Source organism: Montipora capricornis, chromosome 8, assembly GCF_036669925.1.
Source record: "Montipora capricornis isolate CH-2021 chromosome 8, ASM3666992v2, whole genome shotgun sequence".
NCBI lineage: Eukaryota > Metazoa > Cnidaria > Anthozoa > Scleractinia > Acroporidae > Montipora > Montipora capricornis.
The window spans coordinates 11,979,651-11,994,205 of record NC_090890.1 but is presented as its reverse complement, the minus strand read 5'-3'; the positions used below and the strand labels follow the sequence as shown (position 1 = coordinate 11,994,205).

The window sequence follows — 14,555 nt, the reverse complement described above, 5'->3', positions numbered from 1 at the left end:
GAAATGTTAAAATTTATTTTTCTGTTGAACCGGTTTTACATTCACCAAGATAAGAGAAAACGTTTTCCAAACTTGAAACGTGTCAAACCACAAATTTTAATCTAAACACGAGAATTCCTTGAATGTCCGTTTGAAAAATCAAATTAAGATCTGTCGTAACGTGTCCCGGCTTAATCTTTTATCAAACATCATCTGGCACTTCATGCACTAACTGAGAATTTTAGAAATCGTGCTGCTATTTTTGTTAAGAAAGTAAATTTAAATGGTTGGGTTTGAGAACAGGGTGAGCAAACATTCCTTCCATAAGTTTAAACTCTTTAAAAACACTTGCGGTGGACAATAGCCGGACCGGACTCGTCATATTCCTGCTTAGAGATCCACATTTGCTGGAAAGTGGAGAGGGAAGCCAAGATGGAGCCTCCAATCCAGACAGAATATTTGCGCTCAGGGGGAGCGATAATCTTGATCTTCATAGTAGAAGGTGCCAGGGCTGTGATTTCCTTTTGCATACGGTCAGCGATACCAGGGTACATGGTTGTACCACCTGAGAGTACAGTATTAGCGTAGAGATCCTTACGGATGTCAACATCACACTTCATGATGGAGTTGTAGGTAGTCTCGTGAATACCAGAGGCTTCCATACCGAGGAAGGATGGCTGAAACATGGCCTCTGGACATCTGAATCGCTCATTCCCAATAGTGATAACCTGCCCGTCAGGAAGTTCATAGCTCTTCTCAAGGCTGGAACTAGAAGCTGCGGTTTGTAGCTCCTGGTCGAAATCCAGAGCTACATAGCAGAGCTTTTCTTTGATGTCACGGACAATTTCGCGTTCAGCAGTGGTGGTGAAAGAGTAGCCTCTCTCTGTAAGGATCTTCATGAGGTAGTCTGTGAGATCTCTACCAGCTAGGTCAAGACGCAAGATAGCATGAGGGAGGGCGTAGCCCTCGTAGATGGGCACAGTGTGGCTCACACCATCACCACTGTCCAGTACAATACCAGTGGTACGACCAGAAGCATACAGGGACAGCACAGCCTGGATGGCAACATACATGGCTGGGCAGTTAAATGTCTCGAACATGATCTATGAAGTCAGAAGAATCATGTTGTGATTACGTGAGTGAGTTAGAGACAGTCAAAACAAGGGCGCACTGACCTCTTACATAAATAGCGGTCGACCAATTTATTTTTCTCTTGTATTCTTGCTAATTAGACCTACTATTCTTAATTTGGTTTAAATATTCTTTTCAATTTTTTCCATTGTGGCGAAGCTAGAAAGGCTTATAGCAATAAAACAAACGAATATTTTATTTCGCCGCCATTTATACGACAAAGGTCTATGCAATTTAAAGGTTAATAGTTTGTTCAGCAAATAGTTAGCCCAAAAATTGGTTTCCCCATATATGTATAATTATTGTAAGAGCGATCGGCATGGGAATATGCCAAACATTTCATTGCCGTTTATCCCGAAAGTCACGTTCAAATCTTTGGATGACCAATAATGCCTCAATTTTTCGCCGGTAATTCACACAGCTTTTCAGTAGCTAAACGTGAGCATTAATAGCTTATTAAAAGCACGACACAAAAACTCAAACTTAGGAGCACCAACAGAAAGATTCGATGGTCTATACTAATCTCCAAACAATCCCTCTTTCTTCAAGGAAAATTTACACTCCCGTACTTCCCTTTGCCGTTGCCACTGCTTTGTGGGACAAGGTATTAATTTAATTATTTTAATGTTTTCTACACAGTACTTTCCAAATATGGCCGCGCGAAGTCAGCCATCACAAAAAAATGTTTTTTTTCTCAAAAAGTATTTTCAGTTAGGGGGAAAGAAATACGTCATTTTAAAGCTACGAAAATAAGCTTTCCAAAAACATATAACTTCTTTACATAGAACTACAACATTTTATAAAAAAGAAAGTTGAAAGAAAGAACTTAACAAAAAAACATTTAAAACTGCCTCTTTTTCCAGCTTTCCCCTCGCTTTGCAACCGTAAACGCTCCACTGGAAGGTTGTAAACGGAAAACTTGCGCTTTTAAGGCAGTCTTAATTACCTGTGTCATTTTCTCCCTGTTTGCTTTGGGATTCAACGGAGCTTCTGTCAGGAGAACGGGATGTTCTTTCGGAGCGAGCGACGCGGAGCTCGTTGTAGAAGGTGTGATGCCAGATCGTGAAATGAAATACTGGTAAACTTACAGACATTCAAGCGATGGGAACTTTGACCGTGGTGAGAATGCTCCCAAATTTTACGACTTACCTTTTCCATGTCATCCCAGTTTGTGACAATTCCGTGTTCAATGGGGTATTTCAGTGTTAAGATACCCCGTTTGCTTTGAGCTTCGTCGCCGACATAAGAATCTTTTTGTCCCATACCAACCATAACGCCTTGATGACGAGGACGGCCTACAATCGACGGAAAAACAGCTCTAGGAGCATCATCACCGGCAAAGCCAGCTTTACACATACCGGAGCCATTGTCCACAACCAAAGCAGCAATATCATCATCGGCCATTTTCAGTTCACAACGAAAAAAAACCTATCAACAATTTTTTTCTCTTCTCAGGACTAATGAACCTTGCTTACTACGTAACAGAGACCAAAGTGCTGTAAACTGCCAATCATTTTACTGGATGATCATTTTTATTACCTTATATGGTAATCTAAAACACCTAATTAGGTAATTATGACGACCCTGTTCATTGCGTTGGCTTACTTCTATTCTGGAGTCCAGACCCCACGAAATCTCAGCGTGAATCTGAAAAGGAATCTGGAAGAATCTGGAAGTGAAATTGGGTGAATAATCACAGGTTGCCCAGGCTCGAGTGTAAAAAAACTATAAGGATTTGTATGGCAATTCCGATAACAAACACTGGAAAAGATATTTACACGCAAAAGTTCTCGATAGAAAATGCCGTACTTTATTGCCCGGGTGACTTTCTCACTTTCTGTGCGGTTATTTGCCTGATTTAACGCGATTCAAGTGACTTCTCAGCTTTCCAGGTTGTCACTCGCACATAAATGATACTTGAACATAAATAAATTTATTTATGGACGAGTGACAACCTGAGAAGCTGAGAAGTCGCTTGAATCGCGTTAAATCAGGCAAATAACCGCACAGAAAGCGAGAAAGTCACCGGGACAGTAAGGTACTGAAACTGGTACGGCTTTTTTATGGAGAACTTTTGCGTGTAAATATCTTTTTCAGTTAAAAATTGTAAAAACGTTCACTGGCTATATATGAGTTAAAACTTTCGAGCTTTCGGCTGTCAGGCTACAGCCTTCAATGTATATCCATTGAAGGCTGAAGCCTTACAGCCGAAAGCTCGAAAGTTTTAACTATATATAGCCAGTGAACGTTTTTACAATTTTTAATATGTTTCTGGCTACGGTTCATCTATTTTAAAATCTTTTTGAGTGTTTGTTATCGGGACTCCCATACAAATCCTTTTAATTTTTATCCTCCGGGCCTGGCCGCCTGTGGCGTTAAGTGGCACTGAACCAACCAAATCGTGAGGCATTTCCGGAACTGTCGAGGAGCGACGAATATTTATGGAGTTTGCCTTTTGGTCGAGCGTCGAGGGTAGAGGGTTACATGTCGAGGGTGAGGGTAATATCATAAATGTATCATATCATATCATGTTTCAATATATGATCATGTTTATTTACCCTTGGATATTAGAGTAGCTTTGTAAACAACAGGAATTTTGATACGACAAGTATATTCCTGCACCTACGAGGATTGAGGTAGAACTCCATGGTTTCGCTCTGTATTAGTTTGTGTCCGTTGTCTAAGAAACGCCCATACGCTGTGCGTATGTTAAAGAAGGCTAGGGTTCCTCAACCAGTCGACATTACACTGAAAAGTAAATATATAATATGAGCAAGAGTCGATACTATGTAGATTTGATTTATATCACGGTAATGTACTATAATCATTTTCGGCTGAGGACAAAAGCACATCCCCAGTAACCCTGTAATAGTTATCGCCCAACGCACGAGCTGCTTCCGTCCAGCAGTCTTTCTCGCCTCCCAAATAAGCCACTACCCGTACCCAACTCAACCCTACGTTGTAGCGGCTCTTGCTCGAAATATTTTCTTTTTTACTTGTAATTACGCCGATCAGATGAAGCCAGTTGATCCAACGACGAACACAGGCAGGATTATTGTCCACAGTTGCTTGCTTGAAAACTCTGACATTGTAAATTAAAGATTAATAAAATAATTAGGATAGTACGCGCACTCGCATTGGTCAATAGCTTTGTAGCTGTGTCGCTACCCTTCAAAATGATTTTTCTGTTCGGATGTTCTAGGGGATCTTCAGTTCTGTAGAAATTTCTAGGTGACGTTTTTTGCCTCGTCCGAAAGTTCCAGCCATAGTGACGAGTCTGAGTTGTTCGACTTTTTCCGGAAAATTTACAAACTTTGGCGAAAATACTAGAAGTTGTAAATCTTTACATTTTTTGCTATTTCCATGAATATCACTGTTGACTCTTACTCAGCTCAGTAAAATTCTAGCGTTCTTTCAATGTGGTTTCGAAATTAATTTCTACTAGTCAATCTTCAGACTCTTCACTACCTTTCTGAAAGACCTAGGAAATCTTTTATGAAAAATGTCCAAAATCTTACTGTTCCTCGCAAAGTCTGAGTTCAAATCGAAAATTCTAGCCCACCTTCCTTCCGAACAGGTTTTTACCGAAATTACTCGTTGGGTGCCACTGAGTAGAGAGAACAGTTTCCCACCGAATAGGACTTTAATTTTACTCAACTCCCTTGGTTGCGTGAGATAACGGAATATATACACACAACCGCCACAGTATTCATCTTTGGAATTTCTAATCCTCTTTTGCAACATTCACGAAACGAGATTATACTGAGGACTCGCATATAAATCCCGTAAATGCTTTGAAGCTTAACAAAATAACCACTGCTCCCTACCCCCCTCCCCGTCATACTATGCAAGTCCGATTTACAAATTCTGGGACAATTGCTTTTGTTTGTTTATATAAAAAAGATGAAAAAGGTTTAATCATCTTTTAATGTATTAGGTTCGAATTCCGCACAACAATTGTTTTATTTGGATGTTCGACTCCTCCGGAAAAACTCCACCTCTGCTTCGCCCTCCCCCATGATCCCTTCTCACGACAGGAAGTGCAGACAAGGAAAATGAATCCTCAGTCGATCTGCGATCATCTGCATTTTACCATACGAATGTATTTTACTCCTGTTTTTCTGTCTACATTAATTTTACCCTCGCGGCCTTGGTTTAACCTTCATGTGGGGCACAATCAAGCCAAGTACAAGAAGTCCAGACCAAACATAATCGAGAAGTTTTGACATAGGAGAGGTCAGGAGAGTTTCGAGTGAATACAATTAATATTCCACGAGTAGAAACTGACGGAAATAGAAAAAGAAACAAAAACAACGAACGAAATTCCAGAGAAATTTCGCAATCACCAAATCACGAATCCTTGTCGTGATCGAGTCGTTAATTCTTTCATAGGAAATGAGCGGGGTAAAATGGAAATAATTAATTACAAAACGTGATCTTGGTCCAAATGAATCCGTCCCTGGAAATGGAGCGTATGTTGACACATTTTTAAACCGGAAATAAAGAAAAATTCGCAAAAATATCTCGAAAACCACGACAATTTCCGCCCTAGTCGTTGCTACTGCGGCCTTATTCGATTTCTGTTCAGCATAAAAATTGTTAAACACGTTTTTCCTAAATAATATATTCTGAAGGGTTTTCACCCTCAAAAGATAAATTAAGTGTTTTCCGTTAAGCGAAAAGATGACACCATCGAATGGCTTGATCCTCTGATGACAGACACTGAGTTGTGATGTGCTCACAGGATGCTTTGATCAGTAACATTTGTCAAAATTAAATTTTTCTACCCTGGTAGAAGAATATTTTTAGCTTTGAAATCCAAATTTAAGAAGGCGAGAGATCACGAAGAAAATATTTGTTATTTTCTGACTTGAAATTCGATTCTTCTTTCGTGCAAGATCCGTGACAGTGACGTAACAGTGGCTGGTCGTTCAAGTCTCAAAGGGCAGGCGAAGCGCCTTGTGCACAAAATTTTGACCAAATTTGGTAACAATTTTTGATACCATTGTTGTGTGACAGATACATATAAACCAAAGGCAATCCCCACTCGTTCACTTTGATTTGGTTTCACAAGTCGTACACGTTCGTGCTTCGTATTACAGTGCCCGGATACTTCTCTCTCTTTAGAAATCACAATGGCCGATGAAGATGTTGCTGCTTTGGTGGTGGACAATGGCTCTGGTATGTGCAAAGCTGGTTTCGCAGGAGACGATGCTCCACGAGCTGTTTTCCCGTCAATTGTAGGCCGTCCTCGTCATCAAGGCGTCATGGTTGGCATGGGACAAAAGGATTCGTATGTCGGCGATGAAGCTCAAAGCAAACGAGGTATCCTGACACTGAAATACCCCATCGAACACGGAATTGTCACAAACTGGGATGATATGGAAAAAGTAAGTTGCTTTTTTTTTTTTTTTTAAATCAGCGAATCCGTTGCAATCTCGGGTGATCGTTAACCAGAGCGTCTCTTGCTTTGGCAGATCCTGGCATCACACCTTCTACAACGAGCTCCGCGTCGCTCCAAGAACATCCTGTCCTGCTGACGGAAGCGCCATTGAATCCCAAAGCAAACAGAGAGAAAATGACCCAGGTATGTAGGCTCTCTAGTCCAAATTCTTCCCGTTAGCAAATTCCCGGAGGAAATCAAGGTCTGCCCCACCCTCCATTTATAGCAATGTCTGCGTTACCATGGTCGCTCTTAAACCTTGGACACCTTCCAGGACTCGAAATCTTGGCAGTTAATAGCGTTGAATTGTTTAGCTGGTCATTGACTTGATAGCTTTTTCTTTCTACCTGTTCACTGACTTGCACCCTACCTTCGTGCCGTAATTTTCAACTGTATAAAGCACACTGCCCACTTCAAACCTCGATTGTGCACTCAACCGGATAATATGATTTCACCACTTTGTAATTATAACAAGCCAGGCTGCTTTTTTCCGTCAGGACGCAGCTCTTTGCAACCTTGAATTTGTCTTTTATGGTCAAAGGAATCAGTGAATGTTTATAATTTTGGTAAAATTTGCCGAAGTGCAGAGATCTGTAGAAACTTGCAACCTTTTTCCCACTTTAGTACCGAGATATAAACTCAATTTGGTCACTTAATGTTTGTATCGAATAATAAATATCAAAAGTAAACAGACAAGTCGGGCAAGAGGTCTGTTTTGAAACGGAACAATATATAGATTTAGCAAAGCCTAAAAAGCGTAGCTCCCGGGTTATTTCGGGTGCGTCGAGATTGACCCTTTAGCGGAATAAGAATACGTTGAGTGATGAGTTAAAACGGTATGGTTGGCGTTTTGAAGCAACAAGGATAATAAAGATATGTTTAAAATAGCACTTTCGCCGGTGTTTGACAATTTTAATGTGAATCTCCGTAAAAGTGAAGGATTTCTTACTTTGCCGTGCATTCCCAAATGGGAATACGGTCAATCGATTAATGCATCATTACTCACAATGAGGTAACAAAGATTGAGCCTGCAATCCGATCGAGACCCAGAACCTGGTCAGAGGTCAATTTAAGAAAACTAGCTGACATCGATATGAGCTCTAAACTTCAGCCTGATATGGTCACGTGACTGACGGGATAAACAGACCTCTTGTCCGACTTTTTGGTTTACATTCGATACAAACATTAAGTGACCAAATTGAATTTATATCTCGGTATGAAAGTGGGGAAAAGGTTGCAATTTTCTACAGAATCTCTGCACTTCCCGTCGGTTGGACGGTCGCACAGTGACCAAAACCAAAATTGTCGCACACTTGGGTTACCATATTTTCTTACCAATGGTGCTCCTTGCACCCACCAAAGGGCTTCACTATGAACTGAACTTATGTTAGAAGAACGGGAGTACTTTGAGTTAGCAAAAGCACACTGACATTTCTGCCGTTTTCACCTCATTTGCAGATTATGTTCGAGACCTTCAACACTCCAGCCATGTATGTCGCCATCCAGGCTGTTCTGTCCCTGTATGCCTCTGGTCGAACCACTGGTATTGTTATGGACAGCGGTGATGGTGTAAGCCACACTGTACCCATCTACGAAGGCTACGCCCTTCCTCACGCTATCTTGCGTCTTGATCTTGCTGGTAGAGATCTCACCGACTATCTTATGAAGATCCTTACAGAGAGAGGCTACTCTTTCACCACCACAGCTGAACGTGAGATTGTCCGTGACATCAAGGAAAAGTTGTGCTATGTTGCCCTTGACTTTGAACAGGAAATGACCACTGCCGCATCCAGCTCCAGTCTTGAGAAAAGCTATGAGCTTCCTGATGGTCAGGTGATTACTATTGGAAATGAGCGTTTCCGCTGCCCAGAGGCTATGTTCCAGCCAGCATTCCTTGGGATGGAATCTGCTGGTATTCACGAAACTACCTACAACTCCATCATGAAGTGTGATGTAGACATCCGTAAGGATTTATATGCCAATACTGTCCTGTCTGGTGGTTCAACCATGTTCCCTGGTATTGCTGACCGCATGCAAAAGGAAATTGCTGCCCTTGCTCCACCAACTATGAAGATTAAAATCATCGCTCCTCCCGAGCGTAAGTACTCCGTTTGGATTGGAGGCTCCATCTTGGCATCGCTGTCCACCTTTCAACAGATGTGGATTTCAAAACAGGAATATGACGAATCAGGCCCTGCGATAGTTCATCGCAAGTGCTTCTAAGATCGCTGAAATTTTTGCTAAAGAAATGAACAGTTGCGTTTTGACTTGACTTATTAGTAAAGACACCACTTCGTTTTTAGTTGTGGGATTCAAAATACAAAACAACACAGGATTTGCGAAGTTTGTACATTTGTAGACTTGCATTGATTATGTGATTTCAATTGCACAAAAAAGTGTGCTATAAACGAGCTCTATTTTCTTAGTGTAAAATAAAAACCGTGTTCTGATATTGTGGTTGCATATTTGAGGCTGATCATTGGAACACTATATTCATCTTAGGAATGGAACTAAAGATGTTGCCCCTTGCCTAAGACAAAACGAAAACAGATTGCTTCTTTCAGAAAAGTCCCTTTTGATATGTCACTATTTTCCTGCGAGAACAAAATCAAAGGCAAACACTCCGGGGCTTGTTACGTTTAGTAAAAGCATGCTCTCAAGATTGGAAAATTGCAGGAGGTAGATAAAATCCGGGGTGAAAGCAGAGGGTATAATTTTCCTGTATGTAAGTTTTCGAGAAGATTGTAAAATGGGTTTTGTTTTTCGGTCAGTGTAAAACGCAGACTTCAGACCAGGCTCCAGTTGTGCTCCAATGGATAAATCACCATCCACTGGATAACGCAATTGGTTTTGCTAGTGTTTATCCGCAGGATAGTGATTTATCCGGTGGATAGCGCTATCCATCGTTTGAACAACCGTGGCCAGGGGTAAAATGCAGACTGAGGTTATAACGTAACTGTTGAAAAAGCCCGAACCCCTTATAAATGCTAACCTTAGGCCTAATTAGGCTTAAAACAATATTTAGGCTTAACTGTTAGCATTTCTAACGGGTTTTGGCTTTTTCAACAGTTAAATTATAACCTCAGTCTGCATTTTACCCCCGGTCTGCAAGTCTGCGTTTTACACTGACCGGTTTTCTTTCGAAAAAATGCCATAAAGCGATCGAATTCGATAAACTTATTCACGCTTAAAGTGCCCTCAATAGAAGGATAACATGGTCTGGCGTTAGAGTAGATCTGGGAGTCTGGCTCTAATTGAAGATGGGGTGAGGTTACTTATATCCGTTTACAGAAAACGCCCGTCTGAGTTTACGGATTTCCTGAATCCGATCTTATGAGTCAACGATAAAGCAACTCTAACGACAACGACAATGGAGGCAGAGAAGAGAGACGCTGGGAACGAGGTTGACGATAAGGGAAGGTGAAAAAAAGGTACCTTTTGTAACATTTTTGAGAACGTATACAGCACATCGAGGAAGATCACCGAGATATAACTGACCAAATCAAAATTCATTTCCTAGCTGGATGGAATTTGATCGTCTGGGTGAAAATAATCCTATCCTGAGAAGGATTTGCAGTCGTTTCGACAACCTGAGCGGAAGTCATCTTAAGAGTCGCACTCTGAGGGTGGCTTCCGCTCAGGTTGTCGACCGCGTCAGTCACTGCCAACAGTCCTTCTCAGATCAACTTTCACTCAGACGATCAAATTCCATCTAGGTATACAACTCCTGGGTTCTATTTTCTAAAATCCATTCGTTTTCGTGTATTTGATCTTACATCAGCCGAAAAGTGTTGCGTGCTGGGCCGCATGCTCGCGCGCTCAGCTGAACCTCCCCTTGCAAAGATTACACACCAAGAGGTTAGATGGGTTTTTATATTTGGGAGCTTTAGCAACGGCGACGGCAACGAGAACGTCACAAATTTGCATATTTAGTGAGCAAAAGCAATAGCTTTGCACGCTCTGCACGTGCATCTTTTCATTTCTGTCCATTTCTTTGCCGTCGTCAGCAAAACAACAACGTGAAATAACTACGTTTGAGGTGTTATGGAGAACCTAAAAATTAATTAAATTAATTAAGCGCCGCTCGTAACGGTTTCATTCCCTTGAGGGACTGCTACACCTTTGTCATATTAAAAAGCTTGGAATAGTCACGAAGTGATCGCAATAACATGAATTTATGTTTTTACATGACATTCTCGTTGCCGTTCCCGTCGTCGTTGCTAAAGCTGCCTAATAATTAACGTGAAATCACCAAATCTGAGCTTTTAGGGAGAACGCAAGCTATAAGCTAAATTTTCTCCTCCAAATTGAGCGCCGTTATACTAGTTTAGTTCTTGAGGGTTTGCCACACCTTTGTCACGTGAAGACACTTAGAATAGTCGCGAAGCGATTACAATAACGCGAATTCACATTTACGACGACTTTCTTGTTGCCGTTGCCGTCGTCGTTGTTTGCTGTGTTGGAGGCTGGGAGCTAGCGCTGACTAATCTTACCCATGATGCCGCGAGGGTTTAACAACCGACGAAAGAATCAAGATGGCGACCTCAACTGATATGAAAGGAAATGTGGTCAAAATGGAAGTAGACTACAGCGATGCTGTTGATAAGAGAATACCAGAATGCGAAGCAATAGCTGCTGTAAGCATTAACTTAGTTTTCTTACTTTTGTTGTCATCCTGAGGGGGCTTTTGTAAACTTGTTCTGTATTGTTGATTTGTATATCCTCTCAACCTCTTCTTGGATCATTTTTTAACAGGATGGTAAACTTAATGAAGCACTGGAGATTCTTCTCTCCTTAGAAAAGCAAACTAGAACGGTGAGATTTGAAGTTAACTTTGAAAAACTGTTCGCCAAAATTTAATTTGAAGGAGCAGAACCGTATTGTACATGTAAATTATTTCATTTACGACAATCATATGCATAGTTCGATCTAATATGTAAGTAAAAGGCCCTTTAATACTCCAGCTTACAAATGTCGAACTTGAATAGATACAACAAACAACTGTAACTGTAAAATATATCTACCTTTATAATATGGCCAAACGAATAGCCCACTTTCCATATATTAAAATTCAGTCCTAAACAAAAGGCATCATCTCGAGGTTCTGGGGAATAAATATGAGGATTTGCACGAGTTTATTCCCCAGAGCCTCAAGATGTCCCTTTTGTTTAGGACTGAATTTTATATATCAAAAGTGGGCTATTACCGGCCAAACTGTTCACGAGTCTAATTTTATTTCACATTTTCTCACAAGAAGATTACGGATCTTGACTTTGGAGTATTTTTATTTACCTGTGTGAAACGGATTTACAGTGGACCATATCTGCCATGACAAAACATACTTTCCCATTGCAAAACTTACTTTGTCACAGCAAATACTGGATTAGGGAGTTAAAGAAACGACGATGGCTATGACAACAACAATGCCACAAAACAATAATATCATTGGTTAACCCTTTCACTCTTAAGCCGGCCTAAACCAGCCATATTAGTATTTAACTCTGTCTAACGCCAGACGATTTTACTTGTCAATGGGGAACCCCCAGGAGTCAATGGGTTAAGCACTTGCTGTTATTGTCCCCATTAACCGTTTGACTCCCAAGGCTGCCTGAACCGGCCATACTTAGTATTTTACTCTGTTTACCGCCAGACAATTTTACTCGTCAATGGGGAACCCCTGGGAGTCAATGGGTTAAAGGACTGATAAATGAAAGAAATGTGAGTTATTCTGCTCGCTGAGGAACGATGAAAGCAGAAAATGTTTGTCTCTTACACAGCTGGGAGAATGGGCTCACATGGTTTGTTGGTGGCTCAGTTTGTTTTTTGCCGTCTGCCATTGCCAGACCTGCCCCTCCCACCCACCCCTCTTTCGTTTTTTCAGGTCTGCTTTGTAGCTGATGTCACAAACTGCTTTGCTTGGGATATCGATCTTTGAAAACAGCAATCCAAATTTATTTGTGACGTCAACCCAGTATCATACCCATTCCCCTTCATTGCTCAGTTATGGATCAAAGTATGACCACTTGTCACTTAATTAGTCATACAGTAGTTAGCCAATTGGATTGCCCCATTTTGGTGAGGTGTATGTACCTTGATACCCAATGAAAACCCAGATCAAGTTTACTCCGATTAGGATGAATGAAGTACACTCACACAATGCATTTTGGTCAGGTGTATGTACCTTGATACCCAATGAAAACCCAGATCAAGTTTACTTCGATTAGGATGAATGAAGTACCCTCACACAATGCATTTTAAATTCGAGTATTCAACATAAAACTTTTGCAGTATCTTTTCAGGGAAAGATCATCCATTTCAGCATTGTCTGCACTCAAGGTTTGAACCTTGTGTGGTGTGTAGTCTTTGAAAAGACCACTGCAACCTAAAACCAGCACTTTTATCTCTCCTAACCTCAGCCATTTGGTGAAAATGTTCACAGCCCAATTAGTTTTATATTTAGTTGAAACTGGAATGGCCTTGTATTTTTCTGAATCACTTTGTTGGGAAGACGATTTTGGCAGGCAAAAATGACGTGACTCTCTAGTGGCTCGCTCTCCATTACGCCCTATTAGTAAATTTATTCAAAAGTTCTACCTTTTAAACTCTCCCAAATACTGAATATTTATTTGCTTTACAAATTACTATCACTTGTCTGATGAAACAAAAGAGCATCACATTACACCAGTAAAAAAACATTGAGAAGTAATGTCAAAAACGTGTGCTTCTTGTTTCATCAGGGGTTCCAAACACCCCGAAACAATAAAAGTATTCCGCCTATGGCTTCATGTTTTCATCATGTTTTCTTGCAAATGATGCCATGTTCTTTTATTGTTGTACTTTGACAGGCAGCTGATATGCATTCCACCAGTCGGGTTTTGGTGTGCATAGTTCAACTCTGTTTCAAGTGTAAAGACTGGAATGCTCTCAATGAGCATATAGTCATCTTGACCAAAAGACGAAGTCAACTGAAACAGGTACTGTATCTAAATTTGGCAAAGATCGCTTAAGGGTCCGGAATATACACGCATCTTATTCAATGACATAATTGTTTAACATGTAATTATAGTAACTTTGCAGATATGCTTTGTGAGTTATACCTGTATTAATTAATAAAGTGTATTATTTTTTTAACAATGAAATGAGCAGCTCTAAATGTAAAATATTCCATTACAAAAAAAGGATTTATTTTGGCTTATTTTTTGGTGAGAGTACAACCAAAGAGTTAGAGTATTATATGTGCTTTCTCCCCCCCCCCCCCCCTTATTATTAATATAAAAGAAGTAATCTTTCATTGTCTTCCAGTAATTTGGTCCTCTTGCCCCCAAGATCTTTTTATTTTTTTATTTTTATGAAATGGAGGATTTCATTCCTCAACATAGATTTTTATAGGGTCACTGTGGAATTGGCAGGGGACCTTTCATCCTTTTGGGTTGAATTTTGTTGTTGATGTCAGTAAAGTAGCTATTCATATTATTTGGTTATGCTGACAGTCACTGTCAGGCTAAATTAGTTAAAGTGCAGTTCACAAATGTGTTCTTAATCACATCATCCTAGGCTGTTACGAAAATGATTCAAGAGGCCTTTACTTATGTGGAACAGACTCCAGACTTAGAAACTAAACTTAAGCTGATAGACACGCTAAGGACAGTTACGGCAGGAAAGGTACATGGAACTAACTTTTACATGTAAAGAATTATCTACATTCGCTACTTTCTCTTTCCCTGTATCGTGTGCTTCAGTGAACTGGATATCCATTGTTTTAATGCAAACAACCCCCCAAAATGAACTGATGGGAATTGTGAAAATAGCGAATTCCCACCAGAGGTTGAGTGTCGAAGTCATTTCAGGAGTTGTGTTATAATTGATTTTTTTCTAAGCAAAAGATCGAGGCATTTTAAGGAACAACTACTGTAACATGTATACATACAGTGTAAGTTAGGCAGGTATGAAGAAGCCTTAAAGAAATCCAAGATTGAACAGGAAATGGATTGCCCTTCTAAGA

At 40.4% G+C, this 14,555-nt stretch overlaps 3 protein-coding genes across 3 annotated transcripts in view; 2 read left to right on the top strand and 1 right to left on the bottom strand.

Annotated features, from left to right (window-relative positions):
- Window positions 1-2,668, bottom strand: LOC138014487 (actin-3-like). Its single transcript, XM_068861565.1, is given in 4 exon segments — window positions 1-1,082; window positions 2,057-2,134; window positions 2,136-2,172; window positions 2,261-2,668. Coding segments are annotated over 4 exon segments (1,134 nt in total). The 5' UTR covers window positions 2,515-2,668; the 3' UTR covers window positions 1-317.
- Window positions 2,669-6,158: 3,490 nt separating this feature from the next.
- Window positions 6,159-9,003, top strand: LOC138014485 (actin, cytoplasmic-like). Its single transcript, XM_068861564.1, is given in 4 exon segments — window positions 6,159-6,502; window positions 6,591-6,629; window positions 6,631-6,697; window positions 8,012-9,003. Coding segments are annotated over 4 exon segments (1,128 nt in total). The 5' UTR covers window positions 6,159-6,245; the 3' UTR covers window positions 8,777-9,003.
- A 2,059-nt stretch (window positions 9,004-11,062) lies between these two features.
- Window positions 11,063-14,555, top strand: part of LOC138014484 (26S proteasome non-ATPase regulatory subunit 12-like) — a 21,337-nt gene continuing 17,844 nt past the window's right edge. The window contains exons 1-4 of the mRNA XM_068861563.1: window positions 11,063-11,190; window positions 11,309-11,368; window positions 13,399-13,527; window positions 14,108-14,215. Of these exons, the coding sequence (XP_068717664.1) occupies window positions 11,089-11,190; window positions 11,309-11,368; window positions 13,399-13,527; window positions 14,108-14,215 (399 nt within the window). The 5' untranslated portion in view covers window positions 11,063-11,088. The remainder of the gene's footprint in view (window positions 11,191-11,308; window positions 11,369-13,398; window positions 13,528-14,107; window positions 14,216-14,555) is intronic.